The 17394-nt window shown below is 25.2% G+C and overlaps 1 protein-coding gene across 4 annotated transcripts; it reads left to right on the forward strand.

The window, feature by feature from the left end:
- Nucleotides 1-14: 14 nt before the first annotated feature.
- On the forward strand, nt 15-17196 carry LOC112680188 (C-myc promoter-binding protein). Of its 4 annotated transcripts, none has more exons than XM_025550226.1 (29): nt 15-234; nt 386-596; nt 659-755; nt 1754-2070; nt 2179-2351; nt 2418-2776; nt 3220-3364; nt 3499-3674; nt 3742-3925; nt 4365-4506; nt 6965-7110; nt 7184-7309; nt 7386-7591; nt 7650-7776; nt 9414-9610; nt 10295-10434; nt 10919-11038; nt 11145-11256; nt 11624-11749; nt 11840-12331; nt 13580-13669; nt 13964-14113; nt 14867-15063; nt 15148-15343; nt 15416-15561; nt 15698-15858; nt 15930-16201; nt 16384-16559; nt 16830-17196. In XM_025550226.1, exons 2-29 carry the CDS (start codon nt 398-400, stop codon nt 16976-16978), a joined length of 5121 nt encoding a protein of 1706 aa, XP_025406011.1. In that variant the 5' UTR covers nt 15-234; nt 386-397; the 3' UTR covers nt 16979-17196. The 4 variants fall into 4 exon arrangements, with proteins under 4 accessions (XP_025406011.1, XP_025406003.1, XP_025406020.1 ...); XM_025550218.1 differs by having other exon boundaries at nt 15-230; XM_025550235.1 differs by lacking the exon at nt 13580-13669 and having other exon boundaries at nt 15-230.
- Nucleotides 17197-17394: the final 198 nt, after the last annotated feature.

Below are 17394 nucleotides of genomic sequence, written 5' to 3' on the forward strand. Positions count from 1 at the left end.
AATGGTTACTAGTTTCACGTTTCGGTTTAGTATGTTTTTCTCTAGATCGTCTGAGCTTTTTATTTTTGCTGGGAAACTTCACAATTTTTTAATTTTAAAAATTAATATCTAGCGCACTGCAATGGCTGCTACTGCTATTAATCCATATTCTACATTGCAGATTGAATTATTAAATATTTAACATCGACACATTATATTGCATATTATTTCGTCTTAATCATAACTATTCAGTAGGTAACTAAATATTTTGTATTGCAAAATCACCTTGGATCATCCAAGGCTGTATTGTGTTTTATTTTTCACAATTTTTATATAGTATTATATAACTTATAATATGCATTTTGCTATGTTACTTAAAGTAAGTTATACTATTCTTGTTATTTAGATTTGGGTAAAAATGGAAGAAAGAAGAGTTGTTGACTACTTTGTGGTTGTTGGTGCATCCGATGAACAATCTCAAGATGATATTAATTCGACACATTTAAAGCAAAGTTTATGTTCGGACTTACCACCAATTACTGATCTAGCAATAGTTTTTCCATCGCTTGGTGAAAAAGTACCATCTGGTTATACTCTTATAGAAAATACTCAATCTGGTAAGTTTGAAGGAAATTAAAAAAAATAAAAAACAAATATTAATTAAGCATTCACATTTTAGGATTAGTGGCAGATTTAAATCATGGGAGTCTTAGAAGTCCAGAAGTATTCTTATGTTACCAACGTGGACGCGATAAACCTCCTATTGTTGACATTGGGTGATTATAAATACATTTTTTTATGTGTGCGTGTGTGTGTTTTTACATACATGCTTAAAATATTAAATTTTTACATTTATATCTTATTAATAAAAATAATGTTTGTATATATTATGGTTGAGTAAAATAAATAAATCTAAATATTTGAAACTGGATAAATCTAAACAACTGAATACTTGGGAGTTTTTAATGTATTTTTATTTGATATTATATATATATATATATATATATGTATTTTAATTTTTTTTCCATAATCTTATACAATTATTTTTATACATCAACATCTCATTAAAAAATATATATATATATATATAGATAGTAGATTAATCAATAATATTTATATAGATGCTCTGTACCTATATATTTATTATAATGTGTTATACTAATGCATAGCAGTCAATCTTTCTAGGAATATATATCAATTGTTATAGAAATTAATTGTACCACTATTTTGTACAATATTTTGTATTATACATTACTAAAATCACTTGTTAATTAGATTTGTAAAAGTTTAATTTTTTTGATCCCAGTAAAAGTGATTTCTGAAAATAAAATCTATAGTTATAAATTTATAACTGTTAAATTGTAGTTATTAGAACTGATCTCAATTAATAAAATCAGTATCAATCATACATTTCAATTGATAAAACTGTAGTTAATTGATAACTCACATCATATCTCTAATGTACTATTGATGACATTTATGATTTTTTATATCGTCCATCATTTTATTTTAGTTTAAAACAATTTAAATACCATAAAAAAAAAAGATGTTTATTAATAAAGCTGTTAGTTGGAAAATTTGCCCAATGTTGATATTATTATTGTTATATTCTTTAGTATTGTATAATTAAATAATCGGATCATGTGTTCTTTAGCCAAAAACTTTATGGTTATATTTAAAAAAAAAAAATGCATAAAATATTTATTTTATTAGATATCTTTTATATTTACTAACAAGTTATGGACTTTAATTATATTAATAATTTGTTTTTCAGTATTATGTATGATGGCAAAGAAAGAGTATTACAAGATGCTCAAATATTAAAAACTAGTGTTAGTGGTCAAATTGCAAATATAAATAACTCTACGTCCCCACGTACATTTATAACCTATCGAAGAGCATCTCCTACTGCACCATGTAATATTTTAGCTGTATCTCATATATGTGTGGTTATAACCAGTCGTGGTGAAACACCACCACATGCATTTTGTCTTATTCATAAAAACCTCAATAAAGGAATGGTTGGATCAGATGTTTATTTATGTTACAAAAAATCTGTTATGAAACCCAAATCTATAACTTATAAACCAGGTAGAAACTATTTTTAAATATATTCTTAGATCTTTGATTCTCATTTCATAAATTTAAACTAAAAAATGTTTTGGTGTATAAATGATTAAATATTTTAATTTTTTGTAGTTATCACTGATCGATATCCTAAATCTGATAGAAGTTACTTTCATCTTCTACCTTCAGTAGCTCTATTTTGTTTACCAATGGGAGCTACCCTTGAAGCATGGCCAGTTGAAGCGTGTCAGCCCGATCCTATATTCTCAACATTTGTTTTAACTGTTAGTGATGCTTCAGAGAAAGTATGTATTTTTGTTATTATTTACATTGCTTTAATATTATAATATTATAATTTTGTTTATAATTAGGTTTATGGTGCTGCAATTACTTTTTATGAAAAATATAATAAAAATCTTACTATTGAACAACAAAAATTATTAGGCTTAAAAGATTCTATAGAATTAAAAAAAGGAATTAGTTTACATGCTAATAAAAGTGTGTGTGTTCTGTCACACTGGCCTTTTTTTGATACTTTTGAAAAATTCTTATTATTTTTATTTAATTCTTCACTCAATGATCAAATACCTATACCTATTGAAAGATATATCACTCATTTAGTGGACGAAGTACCATTTCCTTCACCAGAAAGACCACAAATACTTGTACAATTATCTATGGACACTCAACTTATATTAACTCAACCAGAAGATCTACCTATTCCTAGAAGGTAAAATGTATATATAATTTATTGTACAAGTTATTTATTTAAAAACGTAAGGTCGAAAATACATTTTGTTTTAAAGTTATTACACTCATAAAAGCACTCCATATATTACTAATGAAAAATAAATTATTGATTTATTTGAATTATTAATACATTTATTGCCTTAGAAAATTGTTTAAAAAATATTTTATATCATAGTTATTTTTTAAATTTGACAGAATTTTCTATTAACCTTCTGATAACAAATCCCATTATTTAATTTATGTTTATGTTACCATCAAAATAATAGTAATAATATTTCTGAATATTACTTCATATTATTAAATATTCTTTTGAAAATTTTGCTGATTATTTTATAAACATTTCTTATTTTCATTCGTAAAAAATAAAAATTGATTGGTTTTTTGCTTGCCTAATAATAATAAGAAATAATTTTATATTTATAGTGGTGCTGGATTTCATCAAATGATAATGAATTTACATCCTGATAATTGTCTTCTGTTACTTCTATGTGCCTTGACAGAACAGAAACTTCTCATTCATTCTTTAAGGCCTGATGTACTTACAGCAGTAGCAGAAGCTGTTTCAACAGTAAGTATATTTTTAAGTATTATTAAATAATTAATTTGTTTGTATTTAGTACTATAATATAGTAAATACAAAATACATTATTATTAACAATTTAAAGACAATAAAAAAATTAATGGCTTTAAAATAAATTTCAGCTTATATTTCCATTTAAATGGCAGTGTCCGTATATTCCATTATGTCCACTTAGCTTAGCTGAAGTTTTACATGCTCCATTACCATTTTTGATTGGAGTTGATTCAAGATTTTTTGATTTATATGAGCCTCCTACTGATGTAACTTGTGTTGATTTGGATACTAATACTGTTACTCTGTATGTATAATTTTTTATTTTTAATACTCTAATTAATGTTGTATTTTATATTTTTGGTACTATACAGTTGTGAAGATAAAAAACATTTAACAGCAAAACTACTTCCTAAAAAACCAACAAGAATTTTGAAAAATTCTTTAGAAAAGCTTTATAAAAAACTTGATGATCTCCAAAGAACTTATAAAGCAACAAATAACCAAAGTTTTCAAGAAACTAATATTGACCGAGATTTTTTAATGAAACGAAAAGAGGTAAAGTATACCAATAAATATAAATAAATAAAAAATTTCCTCGGTAACTCAAAGTTTCGATATGTTAAATTTTTTTTTTTCCTTGCAAATTCAAGATACCAAGGTTTCACTGTATTTGGATTTTAGTTTGAATTTTCATTCTACATCTAGAAATTCATAAATAAAATTTTTAAAAATTTCTCTGTTTGGTTTTATTAAAATGAACCAACTCTAAAGTTTCAAAAATTGTATTACTCTATATTATGCAGAATATATTTATATAGTACAAAATAGTTCTTTTTATTTTTGTTGTATATTCTTTAATAAATTATTGTACCTTAAATTACTATACCATTAATTTGAATGTGAAATATATAATATATATAATAAATATATTAGTTATATATTTACATTAGACAACATTATTTTATTATGAATACTGTTTAATATTTATTTATAGCATGAAATTGAATTAGAAATCCAAGAAGCTTTTCTGCGTTTTATGGGATCTATATTAAAAGGTTACCGATGGTATCTAAAACCAATCACTAAAGCACCTACAGTTGGTGCTACAGATACAATTTCTTTATTTGATTTACAAGGTAATTGTACTAAATTGTTATAGTGCATTCTATGTATATGTTACAGGAAAAACTGTTTTTTAGGCTAAACTAGTTTATCCTAAGTGTATAAAGACAAACAAGTTTTTTCTGATGTGAATATTCAATATTTTAGGCCGAACTAGTTTATCCTAGGAACAATTGATAAAAAAATTTTAACAAGTAGACAACTGATATACAACAACTTGTCTGAAAATTGTTTGAACCTGTCTCTACTTGGCAGGCGGCAACTCGAGACTTCCCAGTCTAGTTTGATTTTCGTTTGCTTTGAGCGTGCATCTACAAGTATTTCTTTTCTTTTAAATATATGTGCAGTTTCTCGGTTTAATATTTTTTCCTTTGAGTGTGTGCACTATACTATTCCGTGTTTTATTTTTTTTTTAACTGTATACCATCCTATTAAAACTGATATGGATCAAAAGTATTGGAGGCAAAATTTTTTGGAAGAAGTGTTGAAATTAGAAGATTTGAAAAAAGAAACATGTTACAATGTACTTACAATAGAATACTTACAGCTTATTTTAGAAGTGTAAGTGGCTGAGAGCGCTGAGAAAAAGATACCGATACAACAAAGGAGATTACACCAAATTGGTATACTTAGTATAGGAAATGTCAAGAAGCTGATTTCACGATCCGAAAGAACTGTCAAACCTCACTATAGATGAACTGTATGACGTAGGATATGGTGGAAGAGACAAATTATTGGCCTAAACAAGTAAGAAATTTGCAAATGTCACTAAACAAATGATTATTCTTTATCTTTCAATGTATGAAATATGTCAACAAAAGAAAACAAAGAAAGATAGAGGATTGTTATTTAAGTTAATTCTTCACCATGAAATTAATAGTATATGCCAAGTGGATTTAATTGACTTCCAGAGCCAACCAAATGAAAAATTCAAGTTTATCATGGTCTACCAGAACCATTTGACCAAGTTTTTATTAATTTGTCCATTGGAGAGCTAGAGAGCAGAAGAAATGGCCTACCATCTAAATTACATTTTTCTAACTTTTGAAGCCCCTTGTATTTTACAATCCGACAATGGAAGAGAAATTATCTATAAGGTTATAATTGAACTTGTCAGTTTGTGGTCAGAATTCAAAATTATACATGAGAAACCAAGGCTCAGTAGAGCGTGTAAATTAAGATGTGGAAAAGATGATTGCTATTTGGTTAAAAGACAATAACTCTACTAAATGGTCTGAAGGCTTAAGATATGTCCAGTTCATAAAAATAGAGCTCTTCACTCTGGAATCAAACAATCACCTTACAAGGCAATATTTGGAATCGAGTCAATAGTTGAACTCAAGAATACTTCACTGTCAGCTAAATCTATTGAAAATATTCATGATGAGGAGGACCTACTTAAACTTGTAGAGAATGAAGTAACAAATCAAGAAGATGAAAATATAAACATTCTAGTAATTTACGAGAATTAAGACCATGACACTGAGAGTTGTATATCAGAACATATAGAAATTGCTGGTAAAAGAGTTTATGAAAATGTAGAGAATCAAGTGAAAAGGATGAAGTCGTTCTCTAATAAGCTACACCAACCATCAAATGTAAGAGATAATGTGACTATACCCGACATAGATAAAGGAAGAGAAGAACTCAGAAATATTATTGGCATTGTTCTTCAAGTAACTGATGATGGGCTTTACAAAATAAGTACAAAACATAGTATTCTACAGAGTTTCTATGCTAGGTAAGTAAGTTTCATATTGAAGAGAAAAGGTAAAATTTTAAAAATTACATACTATTCTAAGATATTCTATGTTTGTATATTATATTATCAGATCTAAATTTGAAATTTGCACGTAAAAATTTTTCTTGCAAAAAGATGTGAACAACAAAAAATAAATTCCATTATCAAACATTCAGTGGAGACAGGTCAAGGATTCATGAGGTGCAGTTGAATGAAAAATTATACAACTGATAGATGCCTGTGTAAGAAAAAAATCTTGTGCAGTTTGAAGTGCCACAAAAGCACATATTTTAACAACAAGTAAAGTACGTCTGGTCTTGAGAGCAAATTCAGGGTGAATATTTTTATTTGATTTTCTCTGTATAAAAAAACATAATTCATTGTGAAATAATTTGAACAAACTTGAAAAAATAAATCACGAACAATCACACAAAGTTACCTTTATTTTTTTTCTTATTTCTATAAAATCAGTTTTTCCTAAAATATTGTTCCTACTTGTTAGTAAATTGTTATACATTAGTTGTTCTTAGAATAAACTAGATTAGCCTAAAATATTGAATATTCACATTGGACAAAAATAGTTTGTTCTTATGCACTTAGGATAAACTAGTGTGGCCTAAAAAACCGTTTGGCCTGTAAGATTAATAACTAAAATGTAGATATGAATGACAATAATAATTAAATATTTAAATTTTAATATTAATTATTTTATTAAATCCATTTATGTTTAGGTTTTCTTAAATCTAGAGATAAAAACAATTTAAAATTTTACTCACTTTTAACAAAAACTCAAATATTTATAAGATTTATTGAAGAACGATCATTTGTGTCAAATATGGATGCTGCCTTAGAATTTTTTGATGAGTGTTCTGAAAAAGTATTAAATATTGTATTATTATTTTTTTTTTTTTTTTTTATTGAATATTCATATATTTATTATTTGATTTTAGATTGATTTAGAGAACTATGATACAAGACTGATTGAACTTGACTCTTGTGGTGAAAGTGAACGAACTGTGTTTATAATGCCTCCAGAAATGACTGATTTGCCCTGTGATTCTATGTATTCTTATAAAGTATTTACAAATCATGTTAAATTTAAAATATTAGTTTATTAACAATATTAACTAAGTTTTTATAATACATTTTTAGGATGGGTTTATTTTAAATTCCGATTTATTAAAGTGTAAAGAATCAAAAAGTCATCTTAAAGTTAAAAATTATGATCATCTACCAATTCCAGGCAGTCCAATGGCTAGACGTACTAAACATGAAGTTAAATCAGCGCAAAAATTAGCTCGTAAATATTCTACGTCTCCTGGTCTTTGGGCTAAATTTTTACTAGGAACTTGCTATAGGTAATATATTTAAATTTATTTGCTTTATATATTTATTTAAATATTAAATTATTTTTAGTTTGTGGTTTATTCACTTGCCTAGTCATATTCTCCAATCAGAAGATCGTGCTGCATCTACTTTACGTTCAGCATATGAATTATTAAATAAATTTCAAAAAACTGGTGTCCATCTATTAACTGATGAGGTAAGTACTTCTATCAAATCAGAAAACTGTATAAAAATATTATATTTCAAATTTTAAGTTCTCTTCCTCTTTTATTCTAAAGGCTAGTTTTGTCAAAGCGAAAAATTTGACTTTTATTCATCTCTCTTTAACGCCATAGTTTTTATAAATGAAATATCCATTGCATCTAGCTATTTAAGTCATTTCTCCTGTGAATATCTTCCTTGGTCTTCCTCTTTATTTGCATTCATCAATTCTTCAATTATATTGGTAATGTCTAATCAAATGTCCCATAAGTTTTTTAAGTTTTCCTTTTCTTGATTTAATGATGGATAGCAATATTCTTCAACTCCACTATTTGGAGAATTTCTTCATTGCTCTTCCTTTCAGTCCAACTAATATATTGTAATCATCTCAAGACCCACTTTTCCATTGCTTCAATTTTTGTTTTATCCTTGTACTGTTAATGTCCAGGTTTTACAACCATATAACAAAACACTCCATCGTAGGTTTGGCAAAGTTTTATCTTGTATTGAGACTAAGGTTTTCGTTTGTCAATTGTTATCTTTTTTGTACGAAGGCTCCCTTTGCTATGACTATTCTGTGTTTTATTTCTCCTGAACATCAACTGTCACTGATTAGAGTACTTCCTAAATATTTATATTGTTATACCTGGTAAATTGTTTTGTTATCTAATTGTATGTTAATGATGGGGGTTCTGTTCTCTTTACTTACAAGCACTACCATGATTTTCTTCATAAAGTATTGTTTTAATATTTCATTTAGAGTATCCAGTGATTATTGCATATCTTTTAAAATATTTGTCATCATAGTGATATTATCAGAAAATCGGTTACAATAGATTACTTTAGACATTTAGATTTTACTTTGAGTTCTTGAACAACTTCTATAAATATAATAAATAAATAAGGTGACAAAAAACAGCCTTGTTTCACTTCTCTTTGGATTCTGGTTGAGGATATACAGTTTCTTCTTCTAATTATTATTTCTTGGTATTCATATAATGCCATAATAATTCTTCTATCTCTCCAATCCAGGCCAGATTTTTTAAAGTAGTCATTAATAAGTTCCAATTTATGGTGTTGAATGCTTCTTCTAGATTGATAAACCCTATATATGATTTGCTGTTTATATTTAGCATATTTTCTTATTGAATGAGTTAAAATTAAATATGCTATTCAAATAATTTTGAATGTATGTAATCACTCACTATTAGGTGTTATGACTTATAATTTACTGAAAAATTAGCTTTTCCAATTTCTAATATTTGTCATACTTTGGTAGTTAAACAACTATAAATTTTTTTTTCAGATTCTTAATGAAAATTAAGTTTTTATAAGAAAATTAAGTAATTTATTTTAACCATTAGAATAATAGATTTATTTATATTATGAAGTCACAAAATGTTATATATATACTATTGATATTCAAGTATTACTATAACTTCAAAATAATTGTAGTTTAAAAATGAATACATTTTTTATCTTAAATATCACTCATTAAATTAAATATATCAATTGTAATGTTTGTTAGCCAAATTGTATGATAGCTGAATCCATAAAAATTATTAAAATTAATTAAGCAAAATTCTGTTTGCTTTGCATTAGATTTTATTTCCATTTAATGATTTTTTTCAGGTTTGCTACAGGGTAATGATGCAGTTATGTGGAATATATAATCAACCAATGCTAGCTGTAAAACTGTTACTCGTTATGAAACGTTGTGGTCTTCACCCAAATGCTATAACTTATGGTTTTTATAACAGAGCTTTATTAGAATCTACTTGGCCTTCTGATTTAAGAACACCTAGTCAATTACTCTGGAAAAAACTTAGGTGTGTACTTTAAATTTAATTTAGTAATTATAAATAGCTATTCATTTTAATGGACTAAGATTATATTAGTTTTAGTTTTCAAAAATGTTATTAATTATTATAATAAAGAACAGGCTGCATAATATTCTTATACTTATTTTTAACAGTATATTTTGTAGTTTGTTACTGATTAAATTTTATTAATTTATTTATGGCTAATTAGGATAATAAATTGACATTGTAAATTATTTGACTTACTTTAAAATACTAAAATGTATTCATTGAAAATTGATTGTAGAAAAATTCAAACTTACAAATGTGTTTTTTATTGCTATTATTTCATTATCAATGATTGTACTGGAAATATTCAATAATTTTTTATTTTATTTATATTTTAACAGGTTATTGACAAAAAAAAATTAATTCTTCTAATATTTTACGATTAATTGTAAAAGATTGTTTATTGTTATTGATTGAAATTGTTTCAATGAATTTGGTTTGTTTTACCAAATTTTAATTTTGAAAGGATTCAATATTATAAATAATTTTTATTTTACTATTGCATATACAATACAAACATCTAATATGTGTATACAATGCATATAGTGTATTAAATATTGATGTACAATTGTAATGAATATCAAAACTTTAAAATGTATAAGATTCTATTACTCTGTAAATATAAAATATGATAATGTTTTTTAGAAATGTTGTATTAAGCGCAGCATTATTTAATAAAGCTGGTGCTCAAAACAGAAAACGGAGAAACTCTGATGAGGATAAAACTTCACATACTTCATTAGAAAGTTTGTCAACAGTTGAAAAATTACCTTCAGTATCAAATAGTAAGTTAAATATAATAAAAGTTAATTTTATTCTTATAAAAATGTATTTTACTTACATTTTTATATATTTTAATAGATATTTTTATTATACAGGCTCTTATTTTTACTTTTAAATTATTCTATAAATTTGTTTAATTTCTATTTAATAATTTAAAATTAAAAATCATAATATAAGTATACATTTTAATTTTTAGCTAATTTATTTCAAATATCATACTTGAAAAAAGTATTTCATTGTATATACTTTATCAAATATAAATATAATTATATAATATCAAAAATAAATATATATTAAATACATAATATATATTGTTGTATTATCAAATTTATATTAATTTAATATAGTTAAATGTAATAAATTATATATATATATATATGTATATTAAAGTATTAAACACATATTATTTATAAAGTATGAAATATGGTAAACATTTTAAGGTAAATAATATTTATGGATTAAATTTACTATACTTTTGATTTACAGCTCCTAGGAAATTATCAATAAATGTAGAATCCAATTTTGGGTTGAGGAGTCGTCCTACAAACATTGTCAAACAAATGTCCTTATCTACAGAAGATGATCAGTCTTGGAGTTCACAACAATGTAAGTTTTAAATTAATCATAATTTGTGAAATATTAAAATTAAAATTATTTTATTTTTAATAACACATAAATGATTTGTATATTTTATTTTTTTTCTCGTACATAGTTGAAAGCAGTGCTGGTCTTTTAATGACAACTACATGTTCTAGACCAAACTCAGCCTGTTCAAAGCAAAATAGTGATTCAATATCTATTGAAAGTGATTCTGATTTAAAAAGGTTAGTATTTAAGACTTATTTTTTTAATTTTACCCCAATACCAGCAGTATTACCAATTCGTTTTATTATTAACTTACAAATTATCAGGTAATTTTTTTATCTAGTAGATTATAGCGTAGAACTTTTGAGAAATTGAATGATTCGTAGTCTAGTTTTAAAGTAAAATGTAAGTATTGTAAAAATAAAATGTCAAGTTTGCTAGTATTAATAAAAATATTTATTTTATATCAGGTATCTTTTAAATATACAGTTTAACATAAAAATTTAAATAATAATGGTCCTTATTTAAAAAATTTAATTACATTAAAAAATTGGCTTTCCTGGGATTTAATTTGAAAAGCTAGATAGTATTAATATTTTTTTTCAGAGGTCGTAGTGGATCTCTTACTGATGAAGTTCGTTCTCAAATGTCTCCAAGAAGACATCATTATCATCATACATTACATAATTCATCCAATGATTCATCATCTGAATTATTGAAATTATTAAAACGGTTAGCAATTTCATTATTATAGTTTACAATATAAGTAATCAATGGACAGTGTTCATTATCACTGCTTTATATAATTATTTATATTTTTAGATCAAAAAGTTTTGGTAATGATGCTCAAATTTTGAAAAATCTTAAAGATCTCAAATACCAAACTCAGTTTAAAAAAACCAATGGCATATCTAAGAAACTTGTTTTTGATGATCTAAAGTCCTTTGAGTCTTCTTTAGAAAATTTAAATGAAGAAAATACCCCTAGTCGATTTGCTGAACCAGCTCAACGTACACCTGTATTTGAAAATGATCCTTTGGGGGCATTTCAAGAACCTTTAGAACCTACCCCTAAACCATCGGTTACTGTTCCTCGAGTACGATCAGGTATTGAACTTGATCGTAGTGGCTCACCTGTATTATTTCAAGAATGGGGTAGTATGCATCGCAGTGCTACATATAGTGAAGATGTAGGTAAAGTTGACAAACACCTGCAGAGATCCTCCACCTTGCCAACCCACGGAGCTACCGAACAAGATTACCAACAGAGTCCAATCAAGTCTGCTTTAGGATCAGCCTTTAAAATACCATTTTCGTAAGTGAAAAATATTGATATAATTGTATAACTATATTATAAGGAAATTTTTCAATTAAAAATTTTATATTAATCAATTTTTCTAAATAAAAAAATACAATTTATGTCCAATTATGAATAAAATTTAAAAAATATATAAATACATTTTATTCTTATTAACTTTTTGATAATATAACTTATGTTAAAGATTAAAAGTAGTATAAAAAAATATTTATTATTTTTGATACTGCACAAGTTATGTAAATATCATTGTGACACCACTCTTATTCATTATGTTTGTTTAATTAGTTATTTTCAGTGAAATAAAAATAATTCAATTTTTTTTTTTATTACTATTTCTTATACATTTTAGAAAATTTCATTATAATTGAATTAATTTTAAAAGTTACAAACCATTAACAAATGTTTACTCTTAAATTATATCATTGTATATAATTTTTAAATCACAAAAGAGTAAACTTATGTACTTTTTACCTATTTTGGTGATCTCACTCTTGGGCATTTGATAGAAAATGCCCTACCACTTCTAGTTTAGTGATTTAACCATAATAATTCTAAAAAAAACATAATAAATAAATATATAATAAAGCTATTTTATAAAATTACAACAATCCATGTGTATAAAATTGGTAGATATATACTAAATATTTATTTTATTTCTATAAAATTACAGCTAAGAGCTTGTATTTTATGCTTGCAGTTCATAGTATGACAACATTTCAATATATATGGTTTCTGTATGCATATTAATTTTAAATTATGCTATTATTGTTTTTAATTTTTAAAATATAAAATGAAATTTAATATTTTTATCTAATTTATTTAAATATTATTTAGGTTTATTATCATAAATGCTCCATACTTAATCGTTTTAATAAGGAAAAATATGTTTTTCTTCCTGTATTATTTTTTTTATAATTTCAAAACAATTTTATATTTTTTTAAAAAATATAAATTTATTTGTACAAAAAGTCAATTAACAAATAAAAGTGATTCTGTAAAAAATTATGAAAATTAATTAGTAAATTAAAATGTTATATTTATATTTGTCATATTTTCAAATAAACCTTCTGTGAAGTATATATTATTTCATTTTGTTAAATAATATTTATCGTTTTATTAATTAAAAGTTTGAATTGCTTTTGTGTTTTATTATTTTGATCAATGAGAATTATTTGTATATTTTGTAATTTTAGACTGTAGAATTTTTTTTGCTTAAGTAGTTTTAGTTATTGTTTCCGTTTACAGTCAATATACTCCAACAAAATTTTCGTTACCACGTAAGTCTGACTTCCGTATGGGTTCGAACATTATTGAAAATGCATTCACCAATCTCAGGTAAAGTAAAATTATTTACACTGTAACTCGATTTAATAAGTTATAGTAAAGTATTTATAATTGAATTATTTTTAATTTTTGATATCAACATAGCTTCAGTGTAAACTAATATATATAATAATAATAATAATAATAATAATATTGTAATATATTTATTACTATTCATGAGAATGATCTTTTTTAAACCATTGAAAAATATTATTAAAATTGTTAAGTTCTTATTGAAATCTATTTAAAAATTAATCTATCCATAACAATTATACCTATAAGTATAAAAATTTAATATTTTTTCAGCTCATCAAGTTTTTCTGGAAAAAAATCAAATGAGCTTCTCATGGGTGGTTTGACTAGTTTAAAGAGTGCAGCAAATACTGTAGTGAAAAAGTTTGATGAAATTAAAGAAGCAATATCGACAAATAATACACCTATAAAAGATTATGTCCAGTTAGTATCACTTATTTAAAAAAAATTTTAAACTAAATTAATCAAAATATTTATATAACATTTCAACCTACATTCCAAAATAGAAGAACTTAATTATTGTAAGTCCAAAACCGGGTACATACTGAAGCATTTAAGTGTAATGTAACGCAGTTATGAAAATGTAATGTTCAGATGTGTACTCAGATACTGTATCATTCGAGTGTGTTTGGCTCTCGACGCCGTTGATCCACCCGAGTGTTGGTATTTTGACGAACATCAAAGGAATGTTACATTAAGACATGACACTAGTACAGAGTTAAACCAGTTGCTCATAGAAAATCGCTCAGTGATGTACTTGTATATTAATTTTATAAATATTTGTAATAACTGATGGACAACGCGGTGAACAACCAATACAGAGTATTGATCAACCCTAAACGAACACACCTGTCGTTGGTAACATATAACATTCAAATGAGCAGGAACTTTGTTACATAACAATTAAATGCTTCGGTGTGTACCCGGCTTAATAATATTGTTGTTAAATGTTGTTTTATAGAATTAATTACATTATTTATTTTGATGAATTATAATTATTTAATATACTATTAATATTATTGTATTTAATGTTACATTCTATTATATGTTAATGTTCTCATATTCACTTTATTTTCAAAAATTTTTAATGATATATTTATGCCACTTTTTGCCTTGTAAAACTTGTATATGCCATACAAAAAATAAAAAAGTTAATTTAATATTATCATTATTTAGATGTCAAAGGGAAGAAGAAAACTGGACTGGAGATGACCATGATCAACAGTCTAATAATGAACCGAGCGTTAGACGTAAAATATCTAGTGAAATATCTAATCTTGCTGTTGCTCAACATTTAGATTCTTGGAGCTCTAATTTAATTGAACTTTTTACGGATGGTAATAGGAAGAGTAGTTCTACTAATATGAATTCTGGTAAAAAATTTTTTTTTCTCAAGCTTAAAATTATAATATACATTTTAGTAACAAATTTATTTTCACAATTTATTTAAATATTAGGTTGCGCAACAATGGATTCATCACAAATGAGTTTATTTCAAGAAAAACTTTACAATCGCTCTAGCCGTACACCAGAATTAGTTGCTTTAGAAATTATCATGACCACTTGTTCAAAATGTCACAATTGCGCATGTTTATTATTTGATGAAGAAATTATGTCTGGTTGGGTTCCAGATGATTCTAATTTAAACACCAAGTAATTATTTAATCATCTAATTAATGTGAATCAAAATGTTTTAAACATTTTAATTTAATTTTGTATAAACAGATGTAGACTATGTATGAAAGAAGTAGTACCATTTTTGACAGTAGATGTCATTGACTATCGATCAAAAAATAGTAATGTAATAGATAAAAATGACTGTCACAATAATCAAGAAAATATAGATTTACTAACCGAACATAAGGAAAGAGGTATGTTGTTGATTTTATTAATTTTTCTTGTACTGAATTTATTTTCCAATTATATATTGTATATGATATTTCTATTCAATTTTGAGTGGTTCCTATCCATATTTTCATTAAGTGATATTTTTTGTCTTATTTACAGAAGTAGCAAATAGTGGATATAAAGCTGATACAATAACGGTTCCTTTTTTAAATCCTCTTGTTTTGCGTAAAGAACTCGAGTCTATTTTGGTTGCCGAAGGTGATATTTCATTAACTCACTCAAAGTTTGTCGATGAACATCCTATAATATATTGGAATTTAGTAAGTGATTTGAATAAATCAAATGATTCAAACATTGCATCATGTCTTGATTAATTTAAAATTGTTTTCAGGTTTGGGTGTTTGAAAGGATAGCAGTTCCTTCTCATATTTCTGGATTATGTCTAAATGCAAATTGTATACTGGGTGATCGTGATATCATTGATTTTCATACTATTTGGTCAACTTGCGATTGTTCTAATATATTAATTACAACTTTGTGGGATAATCCAAAACTATATGATGATTTAGGTTTACCTATGTACGCGTTTTGGTCTGATGAAGAGTCAAAAGAGAGTTGTTTGATAAGTGCTTTGGTTACTGATCGTAATACTATACCTAAAAAGTGAGTTATACTTAAATTGAAATATTTTATATTAAATGTTACGTATGTTTATTATTTTATATAATTATTTATATTGTACATTGGCAACTTTTTATTTTTTCAATTAAAAACCATTTACCCACAAACATATTATATTATTGTTAACATACAATTATACTACTAAAGTACTCATTTTGTTTCAGTGTGATGTCAAAAATTATATCAAACATTCGGCATAATAATCTAACCGATCCACTCAAAAAACTAGCTATTGAAAGAAATAAGTTGCGAGGAAATGATTTAGCTCATAGCCATTCTTTATACAGGGATATTTTATTCTTAACCATTACGGCTATTGGTCGTGAAAACATTGACATAAGTAAGTTAAGATTTGCCATACTTCAATGTCACTCTATGTTTGTCTCCAATGTCTAAACATCAATGCAGTTATTTTATCATCTCTCATTTGATTTTTTTTTTTTTGATTTTTTAATTCAATTTTGTGTTTCCTATTTAATAAAAATGTTGTTTTATTTAAACGTATGTATGATACGTTTTAACAACAAAAATCAAACTAAAGTTATATTTTATGTTTATTATATTCAATCTTGTGTAGTATCATATTATTTAAAATATTTTATTGTTTTAGGTGCTTTTGATCAAGAGTATTTTTTAGCTTTTGAAAGTGTATCAGAAAGCGATTCAAAATTATTGTTAAAATGTGATTACCCATTATCAATTGGGAGTCAGTACTGTCGTCATCTTTTTAAGGAACTCGAGCTTTCAAATTACAAGTGATAATTTAACTACTTTATGTAAATCATTTTTATGTATTAATGTTATCTGCTCATATTAAATTATTGAAGTTATTAATAATGGATGTAGTTTTATCTACAGTCCTTTATTGAATAGTCAGTTATTGATTGACTTTAAATAATTGTTAGTTTATGAATTATTTGTTAATAATTGTATCATGTATTTAACTTTGTAGACAAGGTATCTTTTTTTTTTTACGAAATGTATATTATAATAATTATTATATGTTAAATGTTACAATTTGTACGCAACAATAAAATACCTTTATCAACTAATTTAAATACTTCTTATTTTACAATTCTATCCTATGTATTACAATTTAGTAATGAAAAACTTTGGGTTTTTAACATTATTGAAATTTCCAATTACCAATCTAAGAACAAGTGTAATTATTATTG

The sequence above is a fragment of the Sipha flava genome, unplaced genomic scaffold, assembly GCF_003268045.1.
Source record: "Sipha flava isolate LNK unplaced genomic scaffold, YSA_version1 101_pilon_pilon, whole genome shotgun sequence".
In the NCBI taxonomy this organism is placed as follows: domain Eukaryota; kingdom Metazoa; phylum Arthropoda; class Insecta; order Hemiptera; family Aphididae; genus Sipha; species Sipha flava.